We start from the raw sequence: 16,226 nt of genomic DNA, 5'->3' as shown, positions 1-16,226 counted from the left end.
GGTCAGGGATGCTGGGGTGCTTTCAGACATTGCTTCCTCTGGTAGGGAGTGGGGAAAGAGCCATGTGGGCTCCTCGTTGCCCTAAAGATTCCCCAAACAGGCAGGGCCCATGGGTGCAGCCCTTCCAAGGAGCTCAGCTGGGGGAGCATCCCCCCTGAATCGGTTAAAACGTCCCATCACAAAGCAGTATATTGAGGGCTTTTACCAGTTTTGAAATATTGCAGTTTTCCGGAGTTTTCCCATCTTGGTTTTTACCTGAACCAGTGAGTGGCTCTGGGGAACGCAGTGCCCTTTGCAGAGCCCGCCTCGCACCCAGAAATGGGTCTCAAACCCCTCCAGCCCTACTGGGACCCAGTGGTGGGTGTCGGACGGAGCGATGTGGGCACTGGGGTGGCTGCAGGGACTCCTGGCTGTGGTGCAGAGCCCGATCCCCACGCCGTGCCAAAGGGCTCAGGGTTTTTGCCCTGCGATTGTCCCCGCTCATCCGCTCGGTCCCGGCTGGCTGGGCTCGCCTTGGACTCCGCTCCCGGCACAGCGCGGGTTGCTGGGGAGACCGGCTGGTTTATTTACCGTCAGGGCTGCGATAAGGAGTGTGAACGGGGAGGCGAAGCACATGGTGTCCAATGTGCCTGACCCACTTTCTGCCACCCGGGCACTGTTATTGGATTGCAGCGGTGAGCGGTGCGCCGAACCGCAGAGAGAGATGCAGAGATGGCCCCTGGGGCCACCAGGGCTTGGGGTTTCCTTTCCTGTGAACCCCATTATTGTTCAGGCTGGAAGGAAGAGAGGAAAACCAGCCTTGGTCTCTGCGAGGACACTGCAAAGTCGGTGTGCTGGGGACAGCTGGGTGCAGCAGAAGGATGGGTGCTGGGGAAGGATGTGCTGGGGATGGGTAGGTGCTGGGGACAGATGGGTGCCGGGGAAGGATGGGTGCCAGGAAAGGATGGATGCTGCAGAAGGACAGGTACTGCAGAAGGATGGGAGGCAGCAGCAACCAAGCCCGGGAGCGCAATGGGGAACAAAAGCTCGCCCAAGCCCCACACCCTCGCAGCCGGCCGGGGGGGACAGGAGGAGCGGGAGGTCCCCGGCGTGGCGCAGCCCCGCCGGCGCTGGCACAGTGGCCCAGATCTGCCATTCCGCATGGCTTCCCCGGCCTCTCCCCACGCCGGCTGCGGCAAGCAGGGCGCTCGTGCGGCGCCTCGCCCGCCGCCCGCTAATCCGACATGACTCTTCCATTAGAGACGAGATGCCGGCAAAGAGCTTTTCGGTGTAGGAATTAACTCCTTCTCCCACCCTGCACTGCAGGGCGAGGTCCTCTCCGTCCCCGTCACTCAGTTCTGCCCTCGCAGGTGCGTCCCCATCCTCCTCCTCTGAGGATGCGGGATGAAGGCAGGCACCGGCTGCTGGCCTGCATCATGAAGCCCTAAACACGGGATGGGGACGTAGGGGACTGCGGTGCTGAAGGGGTGCCCCCAGCGAGCCGATGTCACCCAAAATAGGGAGCACGGCGGGAGCTCAGGGTCAGCATCCTAGCTGGGGGTTTGGACCGGGTGCTGCTCCCCGAGCAGGGGCTCCAGGATGTGGCGGGGATCGATCGGCTGCGGACGTGCCCGCAATGTCACGGGTGTCACAGCCCGGAGGTGTCAGCCTCTCACATCCAATGTGACACTGCGCGGGGGGGATGGCGGTGGCAGAGCTGCAGCAGCAGCTGGGTCCTCAGCCTGTGGGGTGGGCAGACGGTGCAGGATTCACTCTCCGGGAGCAGGAATGTTCCCCTCAGCCCCTGCCCCCAAGGTGTCCCTCATGCCCCTGGAGGTGACAGCATTGGGCCCCAGCAGCTTTACAGAGAGGGGATCAGAGCAGGACGCGGCTCCTGCCTTGCCCTGCAGCATGCTCGGGGCTCGGGAGCTGTCCCTGCGTGGGGATCGGGATCCCACCCGTGCCCCATCCTCCCATGACAGCCAGAGCCCCGTGTCCTCGCTGCCCCCCGTGGCTGTGGGGTTTGGGGACCTCGGGTGACCTGAGCGATGCGGTTGGGAGCAGGTATCGGGTGACACGGGCTGGGAGCTCCCAGGCTCCCAGAGGCGATGGAGATCTGACCTGGATCCCAGCCACCCCTCCAGCTTCACCTGCAGTCACCTTCCAGGCCACCGCGTGGCCCCATGTGGGGTCGGGGCCAGCTGCACCCACCAGTGTTGGGGCGGGGAGGTTGTGAAAGATTCTTCGGGGAGGGCGAAGCGTGTCTGGGCTGCACCCCTCCGCTGTGGGTGCCAGGCACCCTCCTGCCACCCAAGGGAGGTGCCAAGTGCCGGTGTGGGACACAGCCCGGCCACGGCTGTGCAGGGCTGCGGCGGGGCCCTGGTGTCCCCTGCTGAGGAACCCCCCCAGCATCCCGACGCGGAGCCACCCATGAAATATTCAGGCCATTTAGTGCGATTTCTGTGTCGGCGTTGAAAGCTCCATGAATATTTCAGGCTGCATTAAAGTTTCATGGCTGCCGCGCTTTGGCGCAGCCCCGTGGACACCACTACCACGGGAAGCCCCTCTGCCGGGATGCTCCAGACTCCAGCGACCCATTTCCCCCTGTTTTATCCCCAAAACAGGCAGTGGTGTTGCAGTGAGGGCTGTGGCTCCCTGTAATGCTCTGGGAGCAACCTTGCTTCTCCATAGCCCCCATCAATGCCCACCCTGGGCACAAGAAGCTGCTCGCAGCTCCCTGAGCATCTTGCTGGGTCTCATTCTCCATGTCTCAAGTTTTCCAGGTCAGCCCCCACCAGAAAAGACCGTTCCCTGCTCCTCCACCAGCCCTCGTAACGCCGCTCTTCCCGTGTTTATATAACGGCGACGTCTCCTGTGGACTGGGGAGAGAATTGGCCGGGGAGAAATAATGAGGATAATTCGAGTCATTTGGGAAGATGAGGTTTGCGAGGTGCCCAGCATCTTCCACCTTTTACATGTTGTCTCTAATCATCCGCAATCTCGGATGGCCATTGATGGAGCTCGTTGCTGTGGCGACGGATGAATAGCCCTGGGATTGTAACATGCCAAAAAAGTGCCGTCCTTCCATCAAAACAACAACAACAACAAAAATATCATTCTGTTCAGGAAATTAAGCAGTTTGCAACCAAATAGCAGAGTCTGAAAGGGCTCCCGCGTCTGCTCTTTCCTCCCAGCTCCCGCCGCTGCGCTGGGTTTGTCAGGAACATGCCCGGCACCCCACCGAGTCCTTTGTACGCACCGGACAAGGAGAAGGTGGTAATTGCAAGGGGGTTTCTAACCCACTGAGCCTATTAAAAGGATTTTTATGCCCCCCACACCTTTCTTCTTCCCCAGATGTGTGTCATGCTGGCAGGGAGCGCGGGACGTTGCGGTGAGGGGCTAGCACAGCTCTGGGTCAATGTGTTAGCTGTGCGAGATCAGAGCCTGGGCAGCGGGGCTGTGGAGGAGGTGGTGGCAGTGTCTGGGGTGGGTGGTGAAGGTTTGGGTCCTGCTCCTTGCTTTGGGAAGCAGCAGTGCCAGAAAGGAACACGCAGAATCCCCAGCAGATCTCCCAGCACACTCTGCATGGATTCTCCTGTGCGTTACGTGGTGTTGCACCGGTCTCTTGCATGCTTTTTGAGCCAGGCTCTGGTCCCCACGGGCATCTCCGCTGCTCCCAAACACCGCCTGCCACCAACAAGATGAGAGCAACATAATTCAGAGCTGTGTTACCCCCACAACCATCCTGCGAGGGATGAGAAACCAAACCTCTGCAGGGCAAGCATTCAGCTGACAGCCTGGGAGAGCCCTGGGGTGCAGCAGGGCTGCACCCAGCTGCGGGCAGCGGGGAGGAGGAGGGAGAAAGCTGCACAGAGCAGCCTGGGGATAAGAAAGGGGCACGGTCCCACGGCCCGGGCTCCTCATGGGGCAGAGCTTTGCCACCATCCCCAGAGCCCCGCGCCCTCCCCGCGCTCAGCAGGAGCCAGATGGAGGCACATCCTGGCAGCACCGAAAGCCAAGGCAGTGGAGCAGGCTGGGGAGATTAACTCTGCTGGGAAAACAAGCTCAGCAGATGCTGCCGAGCGGAGGATACGTGCACAGTGTGTGTGTGTGTGTGTGTGCGCGCGCACATGCGTGTGCTACAAGCACGTACATGTGCAGACGTAAGTGCTTGCGTGTGTGCTTATGTGTGCTGTGCAGCCGAGCTTCTGGCCTCAGAGAGGCAGGCTGGGTATTGGAAATTTGTCCTCGTCCTTTCATTGTGCTGCTTTGATAACAGTGATAATTGGCTAGAAATCGATACTCTTTTGCTCCTCGATTCTGCCACCCCGTCTCTCCCAGCCCTCCCCTCCCTGCACGCCTTGCTCCCTTAGGTGGAGTGACATTTCTGTGCTCTGCGCAGTCATTAGGTAACCCCGAGACTGGCCTTGGAGGGGGCTGATGCCACCCGACAGCGGGCAGAGACAGCAGCAGTGCCAGGCAGGGGGTGATGCTCCAGCAGCGTGTCCCCGTGCCGTTGGTGCCGCAGCGGTGACCACAGCGGGTCAGGGGACGAGGGGAGAGAGGAGCAGGGAGGGGACAGGTCCAGGCTGGGTCAACCAGGAGCCCCCTGCGGCCTTGAATATGAAAATAGCATCATGAGGAAATATGTAACAGCTCTGCTCACCATGCCCCTTGCTCTCTGCCCTTGTCCCTCTGGCCAGGTGCCCCTACACCCTCCTTGGGGCCCCTGCTTCCACCCCAGGCTGGAAGCAGGGGGCTGGGGGGGGTTGGTTGAGGGCAGGAGGGGAGATGGAGGGGGTGAGAGGGTGGGGGCTGTGTCCGTGCGTGGGTGCCCACCTTTCCGTGGGAGCCTGGTGCCACCTGGTGGCCAGCACGCCCTCGCCGTGGCCTCTGCCTCGGCCTCGGCCTCTTCCCGGGTCCCCCAGCAGCTGTGGGGGCTCGGGGTGCTGCCCCGGGTGCCCCCCACCCTAATCTGTCCCAGGAAGGGGGTGGCGGCTGCTAGACTTGCTGCTCGCTCCAGCATCTTCCAGCAGCCCCAGCAGCTCCTGGAGGGAACCGGCGCAGCCCCTTGCTCTCGTGTCGGTGCCTGGGGCTGCTCGATTCATGCTTGTGCAGACCCCAACGCCAGTGTGGGTCCAGGGGGGTGCACCCCAGGACATGGCTGGGAATGCTTGCACAGGCAGATGAGGGACAAAGCGTGACTTATTCAGCCCTTAAAAAAAAAAAAAAAAATCAAACTGTACCCACAGATGCAGGAAACAGCCCCTTAAGGTTTCCTGGGTGCCCGGAGCCCCAAGAGCATCCCCAGGGCAAAGCCTGGCTTTGGTTAACTGAAGAAATGCAGTAACACTGTGCCAGTGCCCACATAACCCACTAACATTTTTGTAGCCCCTGGGACAGGGAAGACAACCAGCCTTTTGGGCAGCAGCTGACCTTAATGGTGATTTCTCAGGGGTTTTGCTCCCCACTGCTTGCCCAAACGCCCTGCCTGGCACTTTTTCCAAGTCCAGTCATTTGCAGGAGGCACCCACAAAGTCATGAACACAAGAGCATGGCTAGGGAGGAGGCTGCACCTTGGGCACCAGCTCACAGATGGACCAGCCTTATAGTGAGATGTCGTGACAATACCCAAGCAGAGTTTAAGAAAAAAAAAAAAAAAAAAAAGAAAAAAAAAAGGTTCAGAGAAGAGCAGCAGGGATGATCTGCAGCCTGCACAGCCTGCCTTCCAGCTGGAAACCTCCAGAACTCGGCTCTGCATAGTTCACTAAGGAGCGGTTCGACCACCATTGCCCAGTGCCTGCAGAGGGAAGAGCTCTCCTACTCCGCTGCTTTTTCATTCTGCTGACGAAGCAGAACAAAACGTGGGAGGTGGCGGCTGGCAAACTCCGAGGGGTTGATTGCAGCCGCTGCCGGGGCTGGCAGGTCCACGGCCTGTGCCTCCCTGTGCAATGGAAGCGTGGCTCTGCAGCATCATGCTGGGCCTCAGAGCACCCCGACATCCCTGTCTGTCTGTGAAGCAGCAGCGACACGGCCTGTTTGGGACTAAATGATCTCTGAATTAACTTTGTGTTAACAATGTTGATGTGCAGCGGGCTCCCCACTCCCAGCTCTCCCCCTACAGCTGGGGCGCCATCAGCTGTGCCCTGGCCCCTATAGCTTTAGGGCACAGAGGTCCCAGTCCCTTCTCCTATAGTCTGTGTCCAACTGCATCACAGAATCATTAGGGCTGGAAAAGCCCTCCAAGACCACCTGCTCCAACCATCGCCCCGCTACCAGCCCCTGAAGCAGGGCTTCCCAGACCCTCACAGCCAGAGCAACGGGGTGCCGATGGGGCGGCCCCAGGGCCCTTCCCTATAGCGGGCATCACCCACGCCCGGTGCCAGGAGGTCCCCAAACCGATAACCGGGGGGCCCCAGCCCGGTGCCCGGGGGTCCCCAGCCCTCCCCTCCGGCCCCGTCTCCCCGTCCCGTCCCGTCCCGCCCGGTCGGGCCCTCCCCGGGGGAGGGCGCTCGGGGGCCGCGGTCCCTCCGCCGCGCCCGCCATGTTTCGCGGCCGCCCGCCCTGCCCGCCGCCCGCCTGAGCCTCCCGGCGGCCGCCCCCGGCCCGGCCCGGCCCGGCCCTGCCCGGCCCGGCCCGGCCCGGCGGCCGCCCGCCTCCGCCGGTGAGTGCGGCCCGGCCCGGCCCTGCCCGCAGCCTCCGCGTAGGCCGCGAAGCCTCGGCCTCGATTTCTGCGGCGAGCCGGGAGCGGGCGCCCGGCCCCGGCTGAGGGCGAGCTCCGGGGAGGGCCTCCCCCCGCCCTGCCCTGCCCACCCCCCGGGCCGGCGAGGCCGCGGGGGCTCCACAGCGCCCTGCGGGGCCTCCCCGCGGCGGGCCCCGCGCCAACGGCAGCTGCTGGGGTCCCGGAGGGGTCCCGAGCGCCGTGGCCGTGACTCGGGTTTGGGGTTTCTCTTTCAGGTGGGGGTCTCGGCCCCGCACGGGCAGCTCGGGGCGGCCTTGGCCTTGGAGCAGGGAGCGGCTCAGCTGCGGGGCGGCTTCCTCGGGGCGCCTCTCTGAGCGGAGCGGCGGACGGGAGGCCCGGTGGGTGAGTGGACGGGGGCTTTGGGTGGCCCAGGAGCGGTGTTAGCCCTGGCTTCTGACGGCCTTGAGCTGGTGCCGCCTCCAGGCTGCCTGGGGCTGGCTCGTGGACGGAGCAGCAAAAGGGGAAGAGGTCAGATCTCCCCTCGGGTTCTGTATTTCAGTGGGTTTTGCAGGAAGGCTACGTGCTGCTTGTGACCATCTGCGGGCTGCCCGTGGATGGCTAGGTAAGGCAGCCTGCTGAGGGGTAGCTAAACTTGTCAAATGTAGCAGCAATCCTCTACTTCTGTCTCTAGGGTCACTCAAAATTAGAAACAACTTATGAAAATCATTCTGTGAGTGGTGGTGGTTGCCACCTGGTTGCAGTCACAGCGATTCAGCCTTTCAGGTTTGCTCTGTGCTAACCACAACCTTTGTGCAGCCTGGCCAGGGGAGCTGAGTGCGGAGGAGGCTCCTGCGGCTGCTTGTGCTGAAGGAGAGGTTGGTCTGAATTGAGGAACCCCAGGTCTGGTAACGGGAACACTGGTCTGAGCTCTGCAAAGGAAACCCCAGTTGCAGAGCTGAGATTCCTATCGCACAGCTGAGGACAAGGAGGAACAAAGCAGAGCTGATTCACTTCCTTCCCACAGGAGCGCTCCTGGGGGTTGTTATTTCGTGATCCCGTCACCTTATTCCTTTTGCAGAGCAAGTTTTGTGGGTGCGTGAAAGAAAGTGGCCGAGTTAGTTGTGAAGCTGTGGATGCTTTGTGTGTCTGCTGTGCTGGGAGAAGGAGGCACGCTGCTGGGAGCTCCCCAGAGCAGCGCCTCGTGTTTGCTAGGGCACTCCCAAGCGAGAGCCACCTGTGAACGTCCACGTCCCTTGTCCTGTGCCAAAGCTGGACAGGCCACGGCCACGTTGTTCACACAAAGGGACCAGGCCGGGGAAGCTGGCTCTGCTCTGCTTCCTGAGGAAATGCGGATGACGGAAGGGGGAAATCCTTGCTGCAGAGCTCCGGCACCCAGCTGAAAGAACTCGTCCTGCCACTCGGGCTGGGTGCTGTGCTCCTTTTTGTCTGGTGTAAATCTGTAGTGCTGGGGCACTGCTCGGTGCTACCCTGGAAGCAGGATCTTGCCTGCAGAACAGTGCATAATTCCAGCTACTGATGATGTTTTATGTTTTATATCTCTTTGTTCCATCTGAATTTGTTTTTATTTTTATTTATTGCTGGGAGTTACTGCTTACGGTTTAGAGAGTGCAGTGCAGTCTGGCCATATAAATGCTGTGCCACGTGTGGCTGGAAGGGGTCAGCTCCTGGGTATGTAGGCAACAGCATGGGATGCAGAGAGTAAGATTCATTTTGAAAGTAGGATCACGGTTTCTATTGTTCCTCTTAGGGAGGTGTTCCAGAACCGCACCTTATTGATGGAAAGAAGCCTTATTCTTATTTCCAGCCTAAATATAGAAACCTCTGGTTCTCCTTATCCAGCAGCATATGTCAGGAAACGCTTTTAATATGTCAGACTTGAGAGTCAGTAGGTTTCTTTTGAATCACTTGCATCATCTTCCTGAGAATTAAAAAACTAAAACTGTCTGGTCGTGAAAATGAATGGTGCTGAGCGCAGACTGTAACTAATTAACCTGGATGCTGGCCGTTTGACCTGTATTTGTTGCTCCGGTGTTTGCAGGAGTCATTAGTCATGCTGTGATGGCACTTGCTACATTTGAGAGCGGATCGTCCAGGCCTTATGTGTGTATCTTACAGAGAGTTTAGCAAGCTCTGTGGTTCGGAGGGACTCCTGTTGACTTTTCAGGCTTTGTGGCAGCAGAGTTGTGTATTCTGTCGCTGCTTACAAGCCCTCTGTATCTTTAGCTCAGGGGGCTCGGATTGCATTGTTGTGTGCATGCAGGAACCAGACTCTTGGGATCCTTTGTGCTCCTTCCTGATCAGCTGCAGTATACAATGAACTAGTTCTTTGACCGTAACAGCTGTCTCATTTTCATTCCTGTTTTTAGCTTGGTGTCTTGAGGGAGAAAGAATGGCTCAAGAGACGAATCAAACCCAGGTGCCTCTGCTGTGCACCACTGGCTGTGGATTTTATGGCAGCCCCCGAACCAATGGGATGTGCTCCATTTGCTATAAGGAATTTCTGCAGAGGCAACAGAGCAGTGACCGGATAAGCCCATCAGGTAGAGCATTTTTGTCCCAGAAATCTATCTTAAATAAGTGCCTGGATGCAAACTGTGTTAGAGCTTGATACTGGTATTAGTCACCGGCAGATTGACCCCCAAAAAACTCTGTTCCTTGTAAGAGGGTTGGTTGTTCTCTTCCCAGACCCAGCTGTTTGTGAAACCCCGTCTCAGTCAGCACCTTCCAGTAAACTGTAAAACTTCACTTGCCCTAACAGTGGCCCAGATTTATAACTATAACCTTCCTCCTGAGTTCTGTGGTGACTGCTGGAAACCATGACCCTCCAAACCATTTGTTTGGTCCCTCCAAACAAACAGGATTTTATTTGGCCTTTTTGAGTTTGCATAATTTTCTCAACAAGCTTGATAGGCAAAACCAATGAAATAAAAGCTTTGTTTCTGGCATCTAAGCACAGCTGACATATCAGTGAGTTGGGAAGAAACTAGGCACACAGAAGGGGTGCTCTTAGCATCAGCAGCAGGGTTTTTTCTTGCTGAGAGTCTGTGCAGATGCCCCCTGTACTGACTTCACAACACCAGTGAGAAATGCCTTCTGGAGATCTCTAGTTTTGTTCCTGAGCGTAGTAATGGCATTGCTTGAATTACCCACTCAAAATGTATATCAGCTCTTGCTGACAGAGGATTAATCACAAAGGGTTTTTCTAAACACCCTGGTTTAGATCCTTGAATGACATAAACCAACACGGTTCTATTGAGGCCAGTTCTTTTCAGCAGAGAGGGATCTGGTTCTTATACTTAAGAGAAGTAACACTGGATTGGAGGGATGTTGGTACTACAACTCTTCTATTTATACTCATAGGAGAATTCTGCTGCTGATGTGGCATTTGCTTTGCAATGCTGAAGGAAAAGAAGGGAAATCAAAGAGTGCCAGAGGTGTCATGGGTGGCTGAAGTCAGATTGTACCAGATGTTAAAAAAACACACAGTAGTGGAAGGTACACAGCATATAACTGCTGCAAATATACACTCACCCCTCGTAAAAGGAGCTAACAGATCCTGAGGAGCTGAGCAGATCTCCATAAGTGAGGTCTTTGGCTCTCAGGAAGATGAGCAGCTCGTTTCAGAAGGTTGCTCTGATCCTGATTAAGGAGCCATTCCTGATCTAGTGTAAGAATAGCTGCACCGGGTCATGGTGAGGTCTATTTGGCCTGGTGTTCTGTCCCCACAGAGACCTACACACAAATTTGGAGGGGAGAGTGTAAGAATAGGGGAGCTGGGAGTGATCCCAACCTGGCTGTGCCCTGCCAGCTCCTGGTAGAGAGCAGGAGGTTTAAGCCTGCTGGAAATGCTCCATCCTGCTTTCTCCTAGCACCTGAGGAACTTGCTAACATTTCTAAAACTTTTCTGAGATTGTGATCTTGTTTCTCAGCAGCCAGTGGTCCCAACAGCAGCCCCATGGCAGCAGACTCGATTGCAGGGCAGCATGCAGAAGGAGACTCCACACCTGAGGATGTGAAAGCCAGGTAGGGGCGTAGTCTGGGGGGGTCTCTACAGCCGTGATACAAACCAACCCTGGGACACAAGGGGTGGGCTCTCATCCTTTGCATGGCCAAAGAAATCTGTAAAACAGGCTGGATCAAACACAGGTCACTGTGACCCTGGTTTAACTGGAGGACTGAGATGTTCCTGACGATGATTACTGGTTCAAAGTCAGGTACCAGAGGTCAGTAGTAAATTAAAATCCCGGAGTAAACTGGTTCTCTTACAGCCAGTGCTCTGTGTCCATCACTAGCTATGTTAAACTGCTCGGTTTCAACTCAGTCCTAAGTGAAGGCACCTGGTGATGATCCAGTCTGGGAGCTGTGAGAGCAGAATTAGGGACCTCAGTCATATTTGATAGGAAGGAAGACACTACTACTACTTTTTTGAGCTCTCCCATTACATTACAGTCATGACTCATAACTCTGTTTCCATGGCCTTGGTCTTGTTTTTGGGGCTGCTACCTTGGCTTTGAGATACAGTGGGGTAGAAAAGGAAACAGAGATTATCACATATTTGTGCCTATAAAAAACTTTGATCCCAAGTCTCAAGGGCATGTGGCCTACTGTACTCCTGAGCTCCCTCCAAGTATAATGAAACTAAGTTTATGAGCTGAAGATCTCTCCCGCCTAACTGTTCATCAAGAAAAATATTTGTGTTTGCTCTATGGTTTGTTCGTTGCAAATGCTCCCAGTGCTCAGACTCCTGTGACCCATCAGATGACAGCCATGAGCATATCCAGAGAAGAAAACAGCAGCGAGACGGAAGGGTTCATCAAGACAGAGGAAGGCACATCAGCATCTTCCTCATCAGGTAGACTGATTGGTTTGGCCTTGCACAAGTTGACACCAATCTAGCAAGTCATTTTCAGCAGCAAGCACAACACTGGCCAGGGGACGGTTGTTAGCCACTGGCAGTGAAGGTAACAGGGAGAGAAAACACTGCCCCTGAGGGCAGGCCGAGAGATTGCTTCGTGGGCTGAGAGCTGAGTGTCTGCCAGCCCTCAGCTTGCTGGCAGGAGGATCATCTTCCATGACGCCTATCTTAGTGAATGGCAGGAAGCCCAGAGCGTCCCACAGCCTGCTGCATGGCTGCTGTCAGCTGCACGCTGCAGGGCTGTGCCAGCTCTCGAGGGAGGAGCAGAGATGGATCCAGTGTAGTGCTGGGAGAGGAGCTGAGACCCTGGAGCAGTGTTTGTGATGGTGGCCAAGGGCAGCCGGTGGCCCAAGCATCGTGCTGTGTGATCGGAGGCATCCCTGCTCCTCAGAGGGATGTAACGCTGTCAGTCTGTTTGCAGAGAGGATACGGGGAAGTGGTAGAGCAGTGTGGGTGTCACTGGCCAGCAGGACACATCCTCTGGTTGATCTGTTACAAGGCAAGACTTCATGCTGCAGCACAGCTGTGACCAAGCGACATTGCATTGGAGGCACCCACCTTTAGCTAAAACTGACAGTTTGCTTGTGTACAAAGCTTAAAAGAAAACAACACAGGGTTGTTAGCTGTTTTTAAAAAAAAGCAACAAAGACTCCAGTCACTGCGTGTGATTGTGCAGTTTTTGTTTGGTAATCCCTTGCTTGCAAGCCCAGGAGACAGTTTACAACAGGCAGGTGAGAGACTGTTCAGTCAAAGAGAGACTTGAAAGAGCCTGTCCCTCATCTGGTTGTGGGGTTACTAGAAAGTTGTTTAGGGTCAGATCCACAAAGCTGTCTCTGCCTCTGTTGGTCTCCTTAGCCTGGTTTTCAGTGCCGTGTGCGCTGCAGGTGTGTATCTTCTAGCAGCTGGAGCTCCTCCCTCCTGTTGACTCTAGCCTGCTTAGGTGCTGTAGGAAATCCTGCTAAGCATCAGTGACCTTTAACAATCTGGCTTTCAGAGCTCAGTTTTCCTTTTGGTAGATTAGAGACAGTGATGAGTATCTGTGCAAAGCATTCTGAGACCTACATACGAGGAACACTTACATAAGAGTCAACAAAAATAATTACTAGTACTTACAAGGGGTTAATTTTTTTTTTTTTTTTTAAAACAAAGATTAACTCCAGGCTCAGATGTGCACTTGTATTACTGAACATCAGCTAAGCTGACTGTCTGTGTGCATTCTTAACCCACAGCAAGCACCAGGTAATTCTACTTAGCATTACCTTTTCTCAGCATGAGCTAAATAGCGTCACGTTACCCTATGTATGCCTTAGCTAAACCTTAATATCTTGGTGGTGTTTCTGAGTCTTGGACTTAGGGAACTGAGAAAGAACGTGAAGCTGCGTGGGGCACACAGATCTCTGTCTGTGGAAGAAGACAAACCTCAGTTAGGGGTTCGATGTCTGCAGGCTGTTAACTGTCGAGGCCAGAATATGCAGGTGGAGGTGTTTGTCTGGCACAGACCCAGAATCAAGTGGCTACAGGAATAAAATGAATGTGTGGTGTAGTTCATCAAGACAGGTAACAAAACCCTTGTCTTTGTTTCAGGTACTCTCCTCGAAACATCTCAGAACACAGCTGAGAGCAAGACATCTTCAGAAAAGCCAAAACAGAAAAAGAATCGCTGCTTCACGTGCCGGAAGAAGATAGGGCTGACTGGTAAGACCCTGACTGTGAGGAAACCTGCCTGCAGCCTCAGCAGTTGGGTTTTGTAGCCCCGCAAATAGATCACTTCGTGCTGTGATGCTGCCTGAGTTCAGAGGACTGGCACGGGTCAGTGCTTGGAGGTACCCCTCCCAAAAGTATTTCACATCTGCAAGACGTGGTGCCATAGGGCAGGTGGGAAGAGGACTCTGATCTGCAAACAGAGCTGTCCCTGGCAGTAGCGTGGGGAATCTGACGCTCGTCACAGTTTCCCTGCCAGCCCTTGAATTCTGGGTTGCAGAACTGGATGGAGCAGTGTCTGTGGGGTTATTTCTGCTGCTTGGCAAAAGCTGTTTGCAGAAGCAAAGGCAGTGCTCGCTGTCGATCTGATTCTGCTCCTATTCAAATCAGCAGTAAAACCTTGGTGATACTGATATGAAGGGAGTTAGAGTCAAACTGAAAATCTCACTCTAGGACTCATCCTATTTGTTCAAGTTGCTTGACTTGTGCCATTAGCTTTCTTAGAGCAGGGTGGCGCTGAGCATTGAGCCTGTAAAGCCAAATAGCAAGAGGTACTGCAGTGGTGTCGGGTGGCTGGTATCAATTGTAGAATCACTGGGAAAACTGGCCCTGGAAGAAAATTGGTGAAGCAGTTAACTTGCCTGCAATTTGTTAATAAAAACATAATTCCCCTAAACTGACTCTTGGCATTTAGTTTTCCCTGGCAGAAGTTAACCTTAGCGCCGTGCAGGTCACGCTGTTCTAGCAGAGCTCTCTCCTCTTTAGCCTCCTTAGTGCGTTCAGCAGTCAGCAGCTGCACTTGCACTTGTGCTTTCATTGATGTAAGCTGCTTTGGCAGAGTCTGGCCCAGAAGGTTTGTCCAGCACCTGGCACTTCAGAGCTTGGAGATTTGAGGGCACTGTCATAGAATAAGTGCAGGTTTATAAGGCTGGGACTGCAGGGAAGGCAATGTTTGGTGTTAGATGTAGGAAAGTGGATTCTGTAGTTTTAGTGCCCCCTAAACCCTTTCCTTCCTTTTGAGAAGCTGTTGTTGAAGCAACTGCATCCTCAAGCTGCAGAGTACGGCATAATGAAGTTATTTTGTGGCTGTGCCTACCCTTCAGATCTGCAGGGAGGAGAGATTTCCTGGATGGGTGTTTCCTTAAGAGCTTCAGGCTCAGAAGTCACTTCTCCTGTAGGAATCAACTTGCAGGAAACTCCTGAGAATTCAAGGCATTTAGGATAAAACGAGTTTTCTCAAGTAGGTGTAAACTGGCACCTCATAGCCTTGTGTTTAGGATCTGTGCAGCCTGTAGTTGCTACAAGGGAGAGCGTGGTTCACTGCTGGCACAGTGGGGAGCTGATCTGTGCTGAAGCAAATCCCTTCCCTTCTCAGTGCCTCAGTTTCCCCATGTGCTGTGATAACGGTCGCACTTCTGGACAGCACTGTGTCTAAGTGAAGTGACTAAATTACAAACTTTGAAGGCCTAAACAGCTTGAAAGTGATGCTGATGAGGTCAAGGTTTTGCTGCTCGCCACCTCACTGCTGGCCAGTCCAGGTGCTGCTGCTGTGATGCTCTGGAGGGCTCGGCTGCGGCTGCCTGCTCACGGCCTGGGCTAGAAATCAGGCTCTCTGCAGTCTCCTGCATATTCCTTGTCCCTGGGGAAGGAGGAGAGCAGCTGCTTGGGGAGCTTTTCCCACTGCTGTGACAGCTGGCCCTGCCCGGAGCACGTGTGTGCTCACAGCAGCCCTGAGAGCGGCTCAACCAGAAGAGACCAAAACTGTGGCCCAAGATCGTGCCCTACCCCAGCTCCCTTTCACCCAGGGAGGACACAGACCCCCCCTCACTGGCTCGGCCTCCTCTTTCTGCGTTACGGGAGCTTCACGGTGTAGCAGGAGAGGGCTGGACCCTGCTGGGTGGTGACTGATGTGGTTTTGTCTCTGCTCTTCTTCCCCACAGGCTTTGACTGCCGCTGCGGGAACCTGTTCTGTGCCATTCACCGGTACTCAGACATGCACGCCTGCCCCTATGACTACAAGGCAGAAGCCGCTGAGAAGATCCGGAAGGAGAACCCCGTTGTCGTAGCTGAGAAGATCCAGAAGCTGTGAACGGGGCTGAGCGGCGCGAACTACAGCCTGGTGGCCTGGTGCTCCCCCCGGCCTCCCGGCCTCCCTCCTCCTCCCAGCCCCACCAGTGGACATGGGGATCCAGCAGCACACACAAACCAGCACCTGGGCAGGGTGGCTCCTTGCACCTCCTTGGCAGAAGCATGGTGTTCCTCCTCTCCCCGCAGTCCTGCAGGGCTCAGCCAATCCATTTCTGCCCAGCTCCCACGAGGATGACGGCCCTCCCGTGCTCCACGTGCCACCTTGGCGCTCATCTTCTGCCGGGGCAGCGCGTGGGCACAGGCAGCAGCGCTCAGCCAGCCCGTCCCTCCAGCCCGCGGCTCCGGGCCCTGCAAACTGCCCGGGACTCGTGGCTGGAGCCCCTGAGCTGCCCCCGGACTTCCCTCCCTCTGCCCCACCGTCTGCTCTTGCAGGACGCAGAAGGGGAAGCTGAGGGTTCCCAGCAGCCGTCCCACCCCTGCCCGCCGAGCGGTGTTTGGTCTCAGACGCAGAAAAGCGGATTCTGTAGTTTAATGCCTCCTAAACCCCTCCCTTCCCTTTCAGAAGCTGTTGTTGAAGCAACTGCATCCTTAAGCTGCAGAGTGTGGCACAGTAAAGTTATTTTGTGGCTTGCCGTGACACAGACACCCTCCAGCCACAGGTCAGGACGTGGAAGCAAGCACTGCTCCACGTGGGGAAGGGCATGCAGAGGGCTCTGGGGCAGGCACAAAGTCACAGGGAGGGTTCTGGGGTGCCCAGAAGTGCATAGAGAGGCTCCGGGGCTTTCCAGAAAGCACGTGGAGAGCCCTGGGGAACACAGAAGGGCACCCAGGGGGCTCTGG

At 55.8% G+C, this 16,226-nt stretch overlaps 1 protein-coding gene across 3 annotated transcripts; it reads left to right on the top strand.

Moving 5' to 3' along the window:
- Window positions 1-6,936: 6,936 nt before the first annotated feature.
- LOC116499074 (AN1-type zinc finger protein 5-like) lies at window positions 6,937-16,023 on the top strand. 3 transcript variants are annotated; one of them, XM_032203682.1, is made up of 6 exons: window positions 6,937-7,059; window positions 9,049-9,222; window positions 10,612-10,705; window positions 11,416-11,534; window positions 13,182-13,292; window positions 15,239-16,023. In XM_032203682.1, the coding sequence occupies exons 2-6, from the start codon at window positions 9,072-9,074 to the stop codon at window positions 15,385-15,387; spliced, it is 624 nt and encodes a 207-aa protein (XP_032059573.1). In that variant the 5' UTR covers window positions 6,937-7,059; window positions 9,049-9,071; the 3' UTR covers window positions 15,388-16,023. The 3 variants fall into 3 exon arrangements, with proteins under 3 accessions (XP_032059573.1, XP_032059574.1, XP_032059572.1); XM_032203683.1 differs by having other exon boundaries at window positions 6,937-7,063; window positions 10,615-10,705; XM_032203681.1 differs by having other exon boundaries at window positions 6,937-7,063.
- Window positions 16,024-16,226: the final 203 nt, after the last annotated feature.

Source organism: Aythya fuligula, chromosome 26 (assembly GCF_009819795.1).
Source record: "Aythya fuligula isolate bAytFul2 chromosome 26, bAytFul2.pri, whole genome shotgun sequence".
Taxonomy (NCBI): domain Eukaryota; kingdom Metazoa; phylum Chordata; class Aves; order Anseriformes; family Anatidae; genus Aythya; species Aythya fuligula.
This window is presented reverse-complemented; position numbering and strand designations above follow the sequence as displayed.